Source organism: Triticum aestivum, chromosome 1A (assembly GCF_018294505.1).
Source record: "Triticum aestivum cultivar Chinese Spring chromosome 1A, IWGSC CS RefSeq v2.1, whole genome shotgun sequence".
Taxonomy (NCBI): Eukaryota; Viridiplantae; Streptophyta; class Magnoliopsida; order Poales; family Poaceae; genus Triticum; species Triticum aestivum.
In genome coordinates, this window is record NC_057794.1 from 523031385 (window position 1) to 523048220 (window position 16836).

General features: G+C 47.4%; 1 protein-coding gene across 1 annotated transcript; it reads right to left on the reverse strand.

Annotated features, from left to right (window-relative positions):
- Positions 1 to 10482: 10482 nt before the first annotated feature.
- Positions 10483 to 14629, reverse strand: LOC123172807 (protein FAR1-RELATED SEQUENCE 5). The gene is made up of 5 exons (XM_044589741.1): positions 13798 to 14629; positions 13587 to 13700; positions 13421 to 13483; positions 12920 to 13036; positions 10483 to 12654 (listed from the first exon to the last, which is right to left on the reverse strand). Exons 1-5 carry the CDS (start codon positions 13958 to 13960, stop codon positions 10940 to 10942), a joined length of 2172 nt encoding a protein of 723 aa, XP_044445676.1. The 5' UTR covers positions 13961 to 14629; the 3' UTR covers positions 10483 to 10939.
- Between the last annotated feature and the right edge of the window lie 2207 nt (positions 14630 to 16836).

A 16836-nucleotide genomic window follows, 5' to 3' on the forward strand; every position in this document is an offset into this window, starting at 1 on the left:
GCGGACTAGAATGTGCAACTCTATGACCATGCATGTGCCAACTAGGACTTACTATGTGTGCAACTACAACTACTGTGCATGCCAAAAATAGACCAACTTAAAAAAACGTCGCCGGGCTTACTTAGTATCGTCGTGTAATTTGTGAAATTTATGACACCTGCTTGTTCAACTATCTATGCTTAATTGTACGGAAATGTTAACGCCCACACATGTGGGCGTTCACCACTCCGTCCACACGCAAGCATCGCCGTTGGTTTCGTTTTGCACGAATCTTGGAGCAAAAGGGCTGGTTTTCGGCGCCACGTTGGACGATTCTAGTGTGCGGTGTGCGAGTGGGTTCGCCCGCACGGTAGTTGCCATCCCGCGGTCAGCAGTTGCCACTGAGAGGCGTGCGGTGGAACTGCCATGCGCCCGCACGCCACGGTCCGACCGCAGTTGACGTCAAACACGTCGCACACCCCTCCACCCTCTCCCTCACGGTTCCATTCACTCTCCCCCGCGTCGCATTTACTGGCACAACCCACTCGCATTACAGTCCACTGGAGGAGAAGGCGAGGGGAGAAGGCGACGGCGGAGGCGGGACAGTCGACGGTGTTCGCGGGCGTTGGTGGTGCTCGTCGGAGCGGAGCGGCGTCGCCGGAACGCGTGCGGGTCGAATGTAATGCTCGCTTCATCTATCGCATACCCTCCCTGATTTTGTTCCCCTCTTTCCTCCCTGTTCGATTTCTAGATCCATTCCTAGAAATTCCGGAGATTCGGCGGTGCGCCGACGTTCCCGCCGCTGCGGCGGTGCGCCATAGTTGTGTGCCTGCCGTTGCTTCGTGGGAGTGGGCAGTTTCGTCGCCGCCGCTGCGGCGGCATCGTCGGTGAGGCTATGCCTGCTCGTAGGCAACGCATTAGTCTTGCATTTGGATTTTGAGAGTTGTCCGCCGGGTTGTTTTGGTGCGGATTGGTTCGAAATTTGGGGTTGCAGCCAGTTCGCGTGAGAATTGTAAGGGTGATTTTGAGGTTGAAGCAGTTGCCATTGAAACCTAGATCTAGTCTAGTTTTGGGGTTGAAACTGCAGACTGTGACGAAATTGGCAGTATGATTGAACGTGAACAAATGTGCGGCAACTAAAGTACCTGAAGAAACGTGGTAGTTGCCACAAACGTGTTCTCCCATGTGGCAACAGATTTCCGAAAATGACTGTCATAGTTGCCACCCCAAAACGAGGTGGCAACTAATTTCATTGAACTCCTGTGGCAGTTGCCACACGCATGCTCTTTCCATGTGGCAAATTTTAATTTTGCTGAACTTGTACGATAAGTAACCAGAAAAAATATGCTTTCTGAATGTGGCAACTATGGCAGTATGACCGAACGTGAACAGGTGTGTGGCAACTAAACTACATGAACAAATGTGGCAGTTGCCACAAATGTGTTCTCTTCTGCGGCAACATATTTTCTGAAACTGACTGTCATAGTTGCCACAAATGTGTTCAAGCTCACACACAAGGGGGGCAACTAAAATTTACTGAATGAATGAGATAGTTGCCACATACACGCTCTTGAACGAGGCAAACTGATTTTTTACTGAATTTACATAATAGTAACCTCAAACATTCTTTTTCATTTGTGAGACTTGTTTTTTTTTCTGAATTATTTGCGACAGTTTCCAAACTTTGATAGTTGCCACAATCGGTAGCACTGGACGGAACTAATGTGCACATCGAGTTGGCGTGTTTGCCACTTTGGATTTTGTATAATCATGTTGCAATACAGTATGTGAACACAATGTCTGTTGCCACAATACAGATATGACAGTGTGGCAAACTGGCTGCATAGTATGGCAACCACATTTGCATTTAAATAGTTAATATTTTTCTGTTAGGTGGCAACTGCTTACCCATTGCATTTTACATTTTCGCCATTAACAATTTGGTCTGTTCCTACATCAGCAGAATGGCTCGTGGCGATCATCAAAGTGATGATGACGATTTCATGGATCCACCTCAACGTAACCAGGCAACTGGACGGAGAAAAGAGGGCGATGAGGTAACTGTCCGCACACCCGCCCCCCTCCTCCTGATTTATGTTATTTGTTGGCAGCTAGATCTTTTTATAGTCGTCCATCATGAACTAAATTTTCATAACATTGCAAAAACATGGCAACAGCTCAACACTTTTGTGTTTGTTTTTTGCAGAAGAAGAAACGTATTCGCAACAGAGCCTCCCAGGAACGTCTGACCGTGTTGATTGACAAATTCACTGACGATCAAAAGGGAGCTGCTGCTGAGATGGGTATGCAGGTTCTGATGGATGTCCGGTGTACGAACCTTGTCAACCCGGTATGCGACTGGCTTTGTGAGATATACGATCCTGCCTCCAGGGAACTCGTGATCCCGGGACGGGGAAGACTTCCATTGAATGAGGAATCCGTGTTCTGCACTTTGGGTGTGCCTCAGGGACATATCAAAGTCCCGTACGAGGTTAATAATGAGATCGAGGAAGAGCTGTTCGCCCGTTTGTTTCCTGGGTTGGAGGCAATGCCGAACACGTCTGTACTGGCAGATTCTCTGCAGGACATGACGATGCACGGAGAAGTTTTCAAGATGAAGCTACTCATGTACCTCATCTCAGCTGTTTTCGCACCGACCACTTCTCTTCGCCCAAGCAACAAATGTTTCCCCATCCTGGTGAATGATCCATGCTTGCTACTGCCAGTGTTTTCGTTGCGTTTCTTCCGTTTTGATTTCTGACGCGGCAAACTTTTTTGCCCTGAAATTTTGTATGGTGCAGGCGAATCTGAAAAACGTGAAGAGTATGAACTGGTGTAAGTTTATTGCCAACTTTCTCCACGATGCTTTCAAAAACAAGATGTACCAGAAGGGTTGTCGTATGCACTTAATGGTATTTATTTTCACCAGATCTCTGTGCGAACTCTTTGTTTATAACGTACTTTTATTTCATGCATGACAATCTGGTCATAACAAGATGGCAACTGCCATAGTGACAATGTGGCAACTACCATAATGACAACATGGCAACTGTCATACTGACAATGTGGCAACTACCTTCATATTAGCATGGCAACTGCTATCACAGTAGGATGACAACTGCCATCACACTTTGATGGCAACTAACACATACATATTATCGTTGGATCATACATTATCCTGCTCTTTTTTTTCTGAACTACAAATTAACCACGATGGCAACTAATATTTTCTTTTCTTTGCAAAATTGTTTTAAATCAGCTTATGTATGTCGACTCTCTTGATCTGTCCACCGTGGATTTCACCGGGATAGGAGGCCCGCCGCCTACTCACAAGTTTGCTGTTTCTGCGTGGACCATCAGCGCTGTCAAGGCTGTGCTTGCCGCAGACAGGGCAACTGATGGCACATATGGAAAACTACAGGTTAGTTTTTGTTTATGTCTTTTTCACACGGCATGCTTACAAATTTGACATGACGCAACCGTCCGTGGTTTATAAGGCATGCTTACATTTTCTTTTTTTGTTTTTCATAGCTGATGGCCAAGCATGCTATAGACTACAGCGTGTTTGGGGGGCCTCAAAAATTTGAAAAGTGGATGGACGTGCACTCAGCTCCGTCTTGCCCTTCTGAGGTAATCAAAATGTCCACATCTACGGTTTGTCGTGGATTACATGTTGATGTCGCGGAAGCGAATGCAGTACGGGTGTTGTTTTGTTGATGCTTCTTGTTTTCGTGCACAGGCGAGGGCACCAGTGGAGCATCTAATTGGGCAGTTTGCATCCGGAATGACCGGCCTGCTCGGGAAGTTGGTTGAGGGGTGGACGTCCCTCAGTGCCTCTGACAGCGACGCGGTTGCGAGGCAGTTCACTTCATTTGTCCCAGAACGTACACATCGGCCAACCGGTTGCCGTGGCCGGTATGACTACAACAGCTCCCAAGAGCCCGGTGACACACAGGATGATGTGGATGGAGACGCTGGCCTCAGCAAGGACGACGACGATGACACCGATGACGATGAACACGCTGAAGTTCGCACATGCGGCAACAAGGGCAAGGATGCAACAGGTGCCCACCCACCGGAGAAAGTGAAAGAACATACGGTTGCGAGAGGCGAGGGGGTTTTGCCATCAAGGAGGGGGAGGGCTCCAGAGGATGTTGGGCAGGGTTCTGCTGGCAAGAGGTCTAGGATCGATCCCGTAGCTGCCAGGAAGAGGTTCGACTCTCAATTTTAGTTTTCTATTGTGTAACTTTTCTTTGGAACAATCTCATCCATTTCTTTTGCACTTGTTTTTTGTCAAGCGCGGCAATTAGTTTGTTGTCTGACAATTGCCACCTTCTTTTTTCCTTCCATCTGTTGCGTGCAGTGAGCCGACCGCTGGTGGACGAGCAGCTACGAAGAAACAGGCGCCAACGCCAACCCGTATTTCTGCTCGCTTGAACAAAGGTGCCCCCATTGCCGGTGACATCCCTTCCACCAGGTCTTCTGCTCGTACGACGACGACCAACACCGGGGATCCTGTCGTGTTGCCTGACCTGAGGAAGGCAGTCAAGAAGTAGGTTTCTCCATGTGCTTTTCATTTGAGATAGCGGTTTTTTTCTTGATTTTTCAATGCAACTGGTCTGCTTTTGTCACATGTTCTTCTGTTATCATCCCCCACGAGGCAACTGCTGTTTTTCCAAATGATTTCTTCCTTCATTTTTTAAATGTATGGCAACTCCTATTATCTTTACATGGCAACTGGCATCTAGGCCAAATGGCAACTATTTCTGTACCTAATGGCAACTGTCATCTTTTTTTTTACCATTTCCTTCTGAGAGTTCATCCCCCACCTAATTTTGAAATTGCATTCCTCACAGATCAGACATTTCTATCATTCCTTTCAATTTGCCTAACTTTGATAACTGCTGCTGTATGGCAACTGCTAACTATGGCACATGGCAACTCATGACCCCCTTACATGGCAACTACCAGCTTTTTCCACTTGTTTTTAGTTTTTTAATGCTTCTATCATTGCAAACATATTTTTTTGTCCATTTTTTTCATACCATTTTTCACGTGCTTTTTTTCCTTTGCAGGGTGAAGAAGACTACTACGCGCGGGGCCAAGCATATCAGTAGAGACCCACTCGAACGCCTGCATTCAAAGTTGTCAACAAGTGGCAACTCAGATGTACATGAGGCGCCAGGCGACAATACTGCTGCTGCACCGTCAACTGCTCCCACTAACTCTGATGCAAGTGGCCGACCATCTCCGCCGGCTGCAGATGTGCAGACTAGAACAACAGGCATCCGTACATCGGGGAGTGACGAGTCGGTATCCGCCAGGACAGCTGAAATATTGCCAACTCTTCTGGCAATGAAGGATGCTGCTGTGAGCCATGCCACCCCATCAGCAAGCGTCGAAGTGGATGCTCCCGAGACCAACCTAGGCAAGGAAGATTCCCGCTCATCTGACACTGATTCCAAGCGCGTGCCTGGTGTCTCACCTGTGTCCATGACAGAAGCGGCTGAGGCGGCACTTCACAAGGATATGCCATCTGCAGATGAGAATCCTGGCACAACAGCTCCAGCTCCTGTCGGTGGAGATACTGCTAAGGCGACCGTTCCGCGTGCTGGTCTTCCACCTAGGCGTCGTAGCCCCCGCAAGCAATCAACAGACATACCCAACGCTCCGGCTGTAGCTAGGAGCAGGAGAGACGAATCTGGTTATGTTCCTGCGTCCACACTGTTCCCGCCACCTGCAAAAATCAATGTGATGGAGAAACCGCAAGACCGGAGCACAACTGATGCAGGTGTCAAGCCGGGCACGAGTGACGCAGAGGAACGCCCGGAGCAGACTGCGCCTTCACCCGCAGCGGAAATCCCCAGCATAAATCTGCGCACTTCCAGGCTCCCAGTCAATGTCGGTGTCCCCTACAGTCCAAACAAGAAGATTGTCATGAAAGCTGCAGCTGAGACCGCTGACAACACGCCCCGCCCTGCAAATAAGGCCGATCATTTTGTAGCGGCCGATTCAGATATGTTTGTCAATCTTTCACCCTTGGATTCTGCCCCGAAAGTCGTTCGTGGTCCGGCCAGTAGGAATGAGAGGCACCCAATGGCCTTTACCCCACCGAGCTTCAGCCTCGGCGTCAGTCAAGATCAACCGGTGGTGCACGATCCTATACCAGTTGCCTTTGCTTTCCCAGGAGGCATGCCCGCAATGATGGCGCAGCCAATGGTCGAGGGCAGGAAGGCTGTCAAGTTCGCAGAGCCAATTGTGCAAGGTACACTCATCACGCACTTACGATTTTCTTGTATACATGTTTGTAGTTTGACTTTTGTCCCAATCACATTCTTTGGGGGTCCTCACTTGTGACGGCAACTGCCATGTGACGACATGGCAACTGGATTTGATGCACCATGTCACCTACATTTTTTTCTTTGCTGCCATGCTGCGTTTGACATTTGGGCAAGCACGTGGCAACTGAAGTTATTTCAACATGGCAACTGTAGTTGCTGTCACATGGCAAATACAGTTCAGTACACATGGCAACTGGATTTGCCACATCATGCCACCTGCATTTTTTCTACCATGCTGCATTTTTTCATACGACATTCACATGGCAAGTGGAGCCGACACAACATGGCAACTGCAGTTGCTGTGACATGGTACCTACAGTACAACTAGGTGGCAACTACAGTGCACTACATGGCAATTGTATTTGCTATGTCATAGCGACTGTAGTTGGACCACCCATGGCAACTGCCCCACTTTTTCTACCTACATATCACATCATGGACCTTTACCTCCTCAAAATCCATCTGTTTTTGGATTTTATATGTATCCTAACCCACCTTTTTTTATATTCATTTGCAGCCACCCCTGGGGAGATTTCACCGTCACTTGATGAAGTTTATCGCATGATCGAGGAGACAGCATTGCAGAGGAGTTCCTCACGAGGGCAAGGGCAATCAAGTTCCAATGTGCCTGCAGATACGGTATCTGAGGATACCATTAGGAGTGTCACCCCTGGTCCTGTGAGGCAGCAGAGGGTAGTTCACCCACCCCCCGCGGAAGACTACGAGCCCGAATTCAGGGCCACTAAGGAACAGACCCAGCTGTACGATATCGTCAAGCGTTTTGGAAACGCGAGGACCAACAGCAAGCACATGAAGGAGCTGAAAGCGTAAATTACCATACCCCATAATCTCTCATCTTGCTTGCTCTTTTTTACCATTTATCTACTTCGTACTTTTTATAAATGGTCCGCTTACGTTTTAGTTCTTTCATATATTTTTTTACTTAGTAGGCATGATTCTTCCATGCTATATCGTTTTCATACAGCTCATGTTTGGACAGAACGAAAATCATTCAGTGCGGAGCGACGTACGTCGACCTGGGTGATCTTGCCGAGTCCGTGAGGCCAAAGGGAAAAATGTCGACGAATATAGTTGCATGCGGGATCGACTACATCAACAATCACACCGATGTATGCGCCGACAAGATAATCATGCATTACAGTGTGACCTGCAAAATATGGGATGGTGACTTCCACCACAAAATCCTGAGGAACAATTTTGCACAACATGGTGACTTCAAGCTCACACTGAAGAAATATGTGAGTACTCCTTTCCTGTCTGCACCGTTTTTTCACATGGCGTGGTTTTTTGCCAGAACCTGTACTTGTGTTTGTGTGGCAGAAGTTTTCATGTGGCAACAGTTGCCGTGCACACTGACTTCTTGATTTTTTGTATCCCCATGCAAACTATGTGGCAACTTGATAGTAAAATACATGGCTCATTTTGTTCATACAATGGACGGCAACTTTCTTTCAACTACTCCCACCCATAATCAAACATTCTACGTGATTCTAATTTTTTTGTCCCTCTATTGTTCTTTCATGTAAACTTTGTATCTCATTTCTTCACTTTTTTAAATGCAGGTCATGTTCCCCATGTTCCAGGAGCTTGCACCACACGACCGACACGACAAGTGTGGTCACCACTATGTGGTCTGTCTTGACCTGAAGAACCAACGTATCGAGGTGCTTGATTCAATCCGTTCGGAAGCTGATGGAGACCTTACTACGCATGCCGAATTCTTCATCAAGAACCTCAAAGAGACTTGGAACCGTCACTACGAACATTCAAAGGTCCAAATCAGGCATTTCCCGACTGAGTATGTGGCGACTGTGAAGCAAGGGAACACGTAATTTCTTTTAACCCGCTCCTTCATGTGCCATTTTTACATCAATCCACCCCCTCTTTTTGTTGACACATCTGAACTGAAGTCCATCTTTGCTGCAGCTGTCCATTTTGCGTGTTCACCTGAACTCTTTTTCCTCGTGCAGGACGGACTGTGGCTTTCACGCGCTGGAATACTTTGCAAAGTGGGAAGGCAGAATTGTCCCCGCTATCACAGATGCAACGGTCGTTGAGCTCCGAAAAATCTGCACATGGAACTGGCTGACGAATGAAGATTTCAACAAGCGGTCCGGAGCACGCGAGTTCATGGAGGAAGCTGTCAAGCAAGTCATCAAGAAGTACAAGTGATCACGTGGCGTTACACACCAGACGCACACCTTACATTCTGTTGTTGAGGAATGTAAGGTACTATCTCTCTGTTCTTTGTCGAAAACTATGTTTTGTGTGCTACGTTATGACTGCAACCTCGTGTAGCCTACTATGTAATGGTGGCGTGTTAGCGACATTTTTAGTGTTTTCTGTAATACATGTGTGGACGTGAACCTATTTTAGGCGTTACATCAGATCTGTTTTTATGTTTATCATTACGACAGTGGTTTCGTCGTTTCTAGCATCGTTTTTTGCTGTTTCGAATGCGTATGTGATGTTTTCAAAAAAAAGATGGCAAATGTAGTTCAACAGACATGATTAGTGAAAGTCATCGTCATTTTTTCATTTTTGGCTGTTTTGCTTGTTCTTTTTCATCGCTAATTGCACCGGCTAGCATTGGGTAGGTTTATCATGTAGCCATAACCTTTGCTGCGGTTTATGCACGTTTACGCTTTTTTTCCAACTTGTTTTCCCATACATTGCACACAACACACTACGTGCTTCTAAACCGCATCGTATTTGTCATGGGGATATATGCCATGCAGAGTCATTACAAAAAGCATCCGGAAATTTTCAGTACAGCTAACATGGCAGATACATCATAAATAACATGGCAGATCCAGTACAACTTACATGGCAAATCCAGTACAACTAACATGGCAGATCCAGTACAACTAACATGGCATATTTAGTATAAAGTAGCATGGCATATTTAGTATAAAATAGCATGGCTTATCTAGTATAAAATAGCATGGCATATTTGGTATAAAATAGCATGGCAGATTAACTACACATAACATGGCAGATTAAGTACCCATAACATGGCAAATGCATTTATCCATTCAATGAATTTTCCTTCTACTTCTGTCCCCCCTCAAGAGTCATTCTCCCAATTAAAAAAAATCCCATCGTATAGGGGTACAAAACAAAATGTCCACATGGACCATGTCACAGCGCCCCAATTTTTGCTCATGGATTGCCCGCCCCTTTCTTCGTTTTCTTGTGTTTTGCTTGAATCTCCAGTCCCGACTTGTACCTTATCTCTCTCGGACGACCCTTTGTGATGGAACGGGGTGGGTTCCTGACCTGGGTTTGTGTGCTTGCTGTTCCAGATCCTATCTCCGAGTTTTCAGACGATGGCCCCGTGGATGAAGGCACACTTGATGTGCGGGGGAACCGGTGTAAGGCTTCCTCGGCTTTCCTTTTTTTGATCTCATCAAGCTCTCTTTTCAGTGCCTTCCTGTGTTTTTCTGCGACTCTCGCTGTGTCATCACTCTTGCACGCTTCATCAATTAGCTCAGCATAGTTCTTTGTCAGCACAACGTGCCTCACGGCTTCCATGGTTGACTCAGGTCTCTCGTCATGCACAGCCAGAACTGCGTGTGTTGTCTGCGGCGCCAACGCGTCGTCAGCGTCCCAAGTCCATCGCCTCCTTATGAAATGGCGGGGCATGCGTGTCACAGCGTTCATGTCCATGACTTTTAGTATGTGACAGCACACAATGCCGTCCCGTTCGAATTTGCAGCATTGGCAGTAGTACTCGCCTTCGCCTATCGAGGCTCTGACGAAGTAGTTCCTTCCTTTGTCCGCGTCTTCAGGTTCTGAATCTGACATGCCCAAAATAGAACACACCTTGAACGTATGTTCGTCCACCCGGAAAGCCGTGAACATGCTGGCACGCTTTATTTCTTCCTGGAATCTGCAAGTTTTGTGTGTTTTCTGTTAAACTTTCGTGCGATCTTTTTCTTGTACACCCTTATGTTGTCATGGAAATAGAAATACATTTTGTTTGAACATGGCAAACATAGTTCATTGAACATGGCAAATATATTACGTTGAACATGGCAAATGCAGTACACTACACATGGCAAATGCATTACAACATACATGGCAATTGCAGTACAACAGACATGGCAATTGCAGTACATTTTCAACTGGATATCGTCATTTCCACACCAACATTCCCCAATGGAAGCACATTGCATAAAACATGGCAACTGCATTTTTATTAAACATGGCATCTACAGCTGAGTAAACATGTCAATTGCATTTCAAAAAAAGGGCAGATGCATTTCATTAAACATGGCAACTGCATTTCAGCATATGTGTCGCCAATATAACATTTTTTAGCATTTTTTGACATTGGCATTTGCATGCCAACATGCTCCAATGGAAGCACAGCGCATAAAACATGGCAACTGCACTTCATTCAACAAGGGAAATGCACCCGAGCAAGTATGCCAAAACAAAATTTTCATTTTAACATGGCAACTGCATCTGAGTAAGCATGGCAAACAGTATTTCATTAAACATGGCAGCTGCATGTCATGGCAACTGCATTGCACTCTATAAGGCCCCTACTGACTTGGTGCTTTTTATGCAAATAAGACTGTAATGCAACTGACTTACTTGTTAAAGATCTTGTTGGTGTATATCTTGCTCATTTGCCTCTCCATCGGTAAATACGTTAGCAATTTTGGCTGCTTTAGGGCTGTGGTCGCTTCTTGCTGTAGCTCAGATCCCAGAATTTTTTGTTGCAAAGCTGTGTACTGCTTGGCAAACTGTAGCAATGAGTTGCCAGGGCTGACGTACCGCTTTAAAACAGCATTGAACCCCTCGCTGCGCTGCGTAGTCTGCAGAAAGGGGAAGAAGCACTGCATGAAGTAGGCCGGCACCCAGTACATTCGCTTCTCCCACAGGCTAACAAGAGTCTCGTTGTCCTGGACTTGATGTGTTTCAGTCATGGCCATCCAGCTCCTTTCAAACTCCTCCACCGTCAAGCTGTGGTCCACGCACAGCTCGAATGCCTTGTGCAGCTCTGGACGGTCGGCAAAGAACGGTCCTAGCGTCTCCTCAGCCTTCTTTATAATGTGCCACCTGCAGTGCCTGTGCACTGCCAACGGAAAGACCTCCTCTATGCCTGCACGCATGCTGAAATCTTGGTCCGTTATTATGTTCATCGGAGCAAGTCCATCCATGCACTCCAAGAAGGTCTTGAACAGCCAAACGTACCCATCTGTGTCTTCGTTCCGGACGAGGCCGCATCCGAACTGCAACGACTGATTGTGGTTATTTATTCCTATGAACGGAGCGCATGGCATCTTGTACATATTGGTGAGGTACGTCGCGTCGAATGAAATGCAATCTCGGAAATGTTTGTAGGCTCTCCTTGCAGCACCATCCACCCAATACATGTTCCTGACACGGTCCTCATCGTCCAACCTTATCCTGTAGAAGAAATCTGGATCTTCCTTTGCTTTCGCATCGAAGTAGGCTATTGTGGCCTCTATGTCTGCCAACTTGCTCTCTCTACGGTACTTGGCCTGTAGGTTTGTGACGTCAGCTGGTATGTACGGCATGCTACTCAGAGTCCCCTTTTTGCTGTGGATGAGAGATAGTATCTGTACCATTCTTGATGGACCGACGTTACAATCATGTAGCAGCTTTACGAATTTCCTTTCGACGGGGGTGAACCCTCTGTGGGCGGTCAGAAATTTCACCAGGTCGAACTTCTTTATGAGTTCGTGGTTGTGCTCGTCAAAATACTCATTGACCACCCATGTTGCTCCATCTACGTTTAGCTTACACCGGACAGGGCACCCCGTCTTGAGAATGATGCCTCTCTTTCGTTCCGGAACGACAGGCGCAACACCTTTCCCCTTCTTGTTCCTCCGTGCCTTGTGGCACCTCATCTCACCTCTGCTGTACTCATTAGTTTTCTTAATTTTCCTATGGTACTCGGTGTTGACCGCAAATCCATGGAACTTTGCGTATGCCTGGTAGTATTCCTTTGCTTCTGCGAACGATCCAAATCTCTGCCCAATGTATGGTGGCTGAGGTACCACGATCTCGGATTGCCCACCATCTTCATCCTCTTGTGCGTCGTCGTCAGTTTCATCATTCGCTTCAGTATCGGCGGCAGTTCCATCTACTCGAGTGTTGCTAGTGCTTGTGTTCAAAGGGGTGCTCGTCGGCATTGCTGGAATGATTGCCATTCCCGACTCTGACTCGAAATTGTTTGCGGCATGACAGTCTGCTGGCTGGTGGAACGCGTCTTCCGTGCGCTCAGAGCTCCCCGCAGTAGATGTCCCCGCACCGCTGTTCACTGTAGTTGTAGGTTCTGTAATAGAAAAAACAAGCACGAGAGTAAGATTTTTTGGTTGAATAAGATGTGTATCACAACGGATCACACCATCTTCGATTGATTTGGCACGACATATTTTCAAACAGCAAGCCGTGAGACTGCGTGTGGACATGTGTGGCAGCTGTAGCTGTCCAGTCATGGCAGGTACTGTTCAACAAACATGGCAACTATTGTTTTGCCTACAAAAAACTACAAACAACAAATGTAGTGATGTTTTTTGTGGTTCAATTTTTTTCCTTACCTTGTTGTGCTGCATTTGGCCATCTTGTGTGGTCTGTGACACCAAAATGTCGTGCTCCACCTGCAATTTGTGAAGCTTGCCACGGGACGTTTGCCGTGTCACCACCAGCGTAATACGCTGTAAGCATAGTAGTGGTTGGTCAATTCATGGCAATTTGCAGTTTGTGCTAGCACGGCAACTGCAGTCGCCCCTGATGTGGCAACTGCAGTTTTACTGGCATGGCAACTATAGTTGCATCGGCATGGCAACCGCAGTTGTTCCTCCATGGCAACTGCAGTTGCGATGACATGGCAACTGTAGTTGCTCTGGCATGGCAACTGCAGTTGTTTCTCCATGGCAACTGCAAGTGTCCACTGATGGCAACAACAGTTGTCCAGGGATGGCAAATGTAGTTTTAAATTCATGGCAATTGTAGAAGTCCAGTCATGGCAATTTGGAGCTGCCAACTATGCCCCTTCTGCTAATTGAACATCCGCAACTTCACTTTTTTTATGGACTGACCTGTGTATGACGTCGATGGCAGGTACATGGGTGCTGGCTGATGCCACGTGCTGCATGAAGGCCCTGCATTTTCACCCGTGATAACTCGTGAGTCCTCTTGCCAGTTTTTTTGCATGTCCATTTTTCACGTCCACAGCAGTATGTGTTTTTTTTGGTTTTGCATTACCTTGATTAGCCATACTAGCTAGTTGAGGTTGGTTGCCCGTACATATGTCAGTGTTAGCGCCTTGTGACTGAACTTGCCATGGGGCCCCCCTGAGAGTGTTTTGGTCATAAGAACCTGCAAAAAAATGGGAGTGTAGGACATAAGTAGAATGTCATCTTCATCGTTGCGAAGTTGGCAACTGCTCTCTTCTTTTTGTTACCACGCATCATACCTACGCCTGCATACTGTTCTAGTAGTGGCAGCAACGGCCCTGCAGAGATGAGTTGACTATACTCTGCTGCATCCCAAGGCGGTGTTTCTGGCCTTTGAGAACCCCAAGCATCAGCGCCACCTTCGCGATTCATCCTTTCCGCGTCTCGATTCTTTTCCGACATGTTCTCAATCACTGGATGATCAAAAAGGCATCAATAATCCACAAGAATTGTATTCTTCTGCTGCTTGCACATGGAAGATAGGGATGGCAAGCAACAGGTCAAAATAGGTGGCAATTGTCATCATACACAAGCGGCAACTGTCGTTACACACAAGTGGCAATTATTTTTTCCCACCCTCTTCATTCAAAAAATCGTCCTTCCTGCCCTTTTTTAGGGATTCCTACTCATCCATTTCATACCCAACTACTTAAGTGCCTAAACTAGGCACCTAAGTTAACCTCAAACGTAGTACATGGCAGATCTGGTGTATTCTGCCTGGCAATTGCGAATATACACCGAACCATGCAGTGTTCTACCCCTATAGTATGGACCCAGTACAAGATCGGGAGATTTTCAGCCTTAAGGATGAGAGGGAAGGACGAGATCGAGAATTTTCACCTGGTTTTAGTTGATCGTGTCTGGAGGGCTGGATTGGAGTGGGCGGCTGGGGATGGGAAGGGTTAGGGTGTGGTTTGGGGTCGGAGCGCCCTACGGATCTGCCCTGGTTGCCATGGCAACCAGGGATGGCCGGCGACGGATGTCGGGGTTCGAGAGGTGGGGGACGATGGCGGCGTACGAGAGAGGGGATGGATCGGAGGCGTGGATCGGCTGGGTCGTGCGGGCAGCCGGTCTTCTGGCCCGGACGGGGTAGTGCGAGCGGGTTTGCCACACACCGGACGTGCGGGCCGTGCTTTTGTGCGCTTGGACGTGGTCGTGCGGGCCGATCCCCGTCTATGCCGCACGAGGCGTGCGGGCGGGTTCCTATCGACGCTACACGTGTGGCAGTTATTCGGACCCTAATTGTATGACTATGATTTGCATATTATGAAACTTGTTCGTACATCCTTGTGCAACTATGTAGTATACAACATCTTAATATCTCATCCCTCGCTGTGTCTCGATGTTGCTGCAAATCGACGATTCAACCTGCAGCTACCCCGGCCAACTATCTGCAGTTTGTGTTAGTTCTTCTAGAGTGAATTTGTCTCGTGTACTTTTGCTTTTTTGTTTTCAGAGAACTGATTTGTTAGTTCTTCTAGAGTGAACTTTTCTTATGGTCTTCATAGAATCTAAAATTACAATTTACAGAACATATAGGCGATGCCATTGACTACATGCTGTAGAACAAAGTCAACATCTTAGTAGATAATACTCCCTCCGTCCAAAAAAACTTGTCATCAAAATAGACAAAAAGAGGTGTATCTAGAACTAAAATAAACAAAAAGAGGTGTATCTAGGACTAAAATACATCTAGATACATTTCTTTTTATTCATTTTGATGACAAGTATTTCCGGACAAAGGGAGTACTAATCTACGATCTGAAGATTGAAATGTTCAAAAACTTAAACTGGAGTAGCCAAGACTTGGTTTGCCTCCACCAGCCCCTTGCTCTCGAACAACTGGAACATTCAGTTCCGAAAAAATACCTGCTGCTCTTTAGTAGGATCAGAGTTTCAAAAACAGTAGCTGCATCAACGAGCAATGTAGGTTGTACGAAAGGCGCTACCTAACAATACCAAGCCAGCAAAAGTTCAGGGTGGCCTGGAGCATATCGTCGAGGTCGTCCTCGCGGCAGTTAGGCCTAGTGGGCGCGCCGTCTGGCATCTTCCCGCAGCCCACCAGTACGTCCCTGTCGCCGAGCAGTCCCATGGCCAGCAATGCTTGCCCCCATGGCATGCAGTGAGCGATACAGCAGAAGATGGGCGAGAGAGAGAGCAGACCTTTAGGAAGGGAGTGAGCTCAGTCCATGGCGTGGGTTGGAGGAGGGGAAGCTCGATCCATGGCGTGGTGTCGGGGTGGGGAGCGAGGAAACAGCAGAAGGGTTCCTCTCATCTGGCGCGCGAGGTGGAAGAAGCATTTCCTTTGACGACGAATTATCGTGGTCGCCGGTCGGTTGTGGGCGGATCTGGCCGCCGCCTGACCGACCTGGTCACCTGACCTCCCTCTCCTCTTCTCTTGTGCCGAGGGGAGACGAGGACGCCAGTTGTGGTGGTTGTGGGGGCGAGGGCGGAGGACGGCGGCGAGATGCGAGGTAGGCGGCGGCGGCGGCGATGCGGGGTGGGGGAGAGCGAAGGGAGGAATGAATCGGGGGCTTCGATGGAGAGTCGCCCCGACAAAATAGAACCAGACTCCGCTGGGCCGCACGATCGACCGCTCGGTTCTGACAGAATAGTGCACGTGCACTTTTTAGATTTTAGGATTAATCAATCGATTTTGACACGATCGGCGGATCGAGGAAGGAAGACTAGTACTCCGTGGCTCGGAGGCTCTCTGCCACGCCCGCAATCATGAAGGAGACAAGCAGCGGGTTCACGTGATCTAACCCAAGTCTTTCTTGCTTCTTTAATTCCCATGCAGACCGGGGAACACTAGTAGAAAAAAAGGCCTTAGTCCCGGTTCATAAAGGTCGGTACTAATGCCTCTCCTTTTAGTCCCGGTTCAATCCAGAACCGGGACTAAAGGGGATTGAACCGGGACTAAAGGGCGCGACCACGTGAAGCTCCACCTTTAGTCCCGGTTGAATATTTATGTGGCTTTCAACATTTATTCAACATGGTAATTATTTATTTAACTCAATGTGGAATTACTCGTATTATTAATGTTTGTGACGGGGAATAACTGATGCGGAATTTCACTCGAGGAAGTAATACTCGAGGTGTCGAGGACGACTGTGATGGAATACAGTAGAAGAATTAATAGGGATCAACTCTACTGTAATTTATATGTACGTACATATTTTTCCCGGAACATCACATGGTGGAAGAGCTGGGTTTGTTTTGCAGGATCGGCTCTGCAGGCTGTTGACCCACATGATTAAGATTGGAAGTTGATCTCG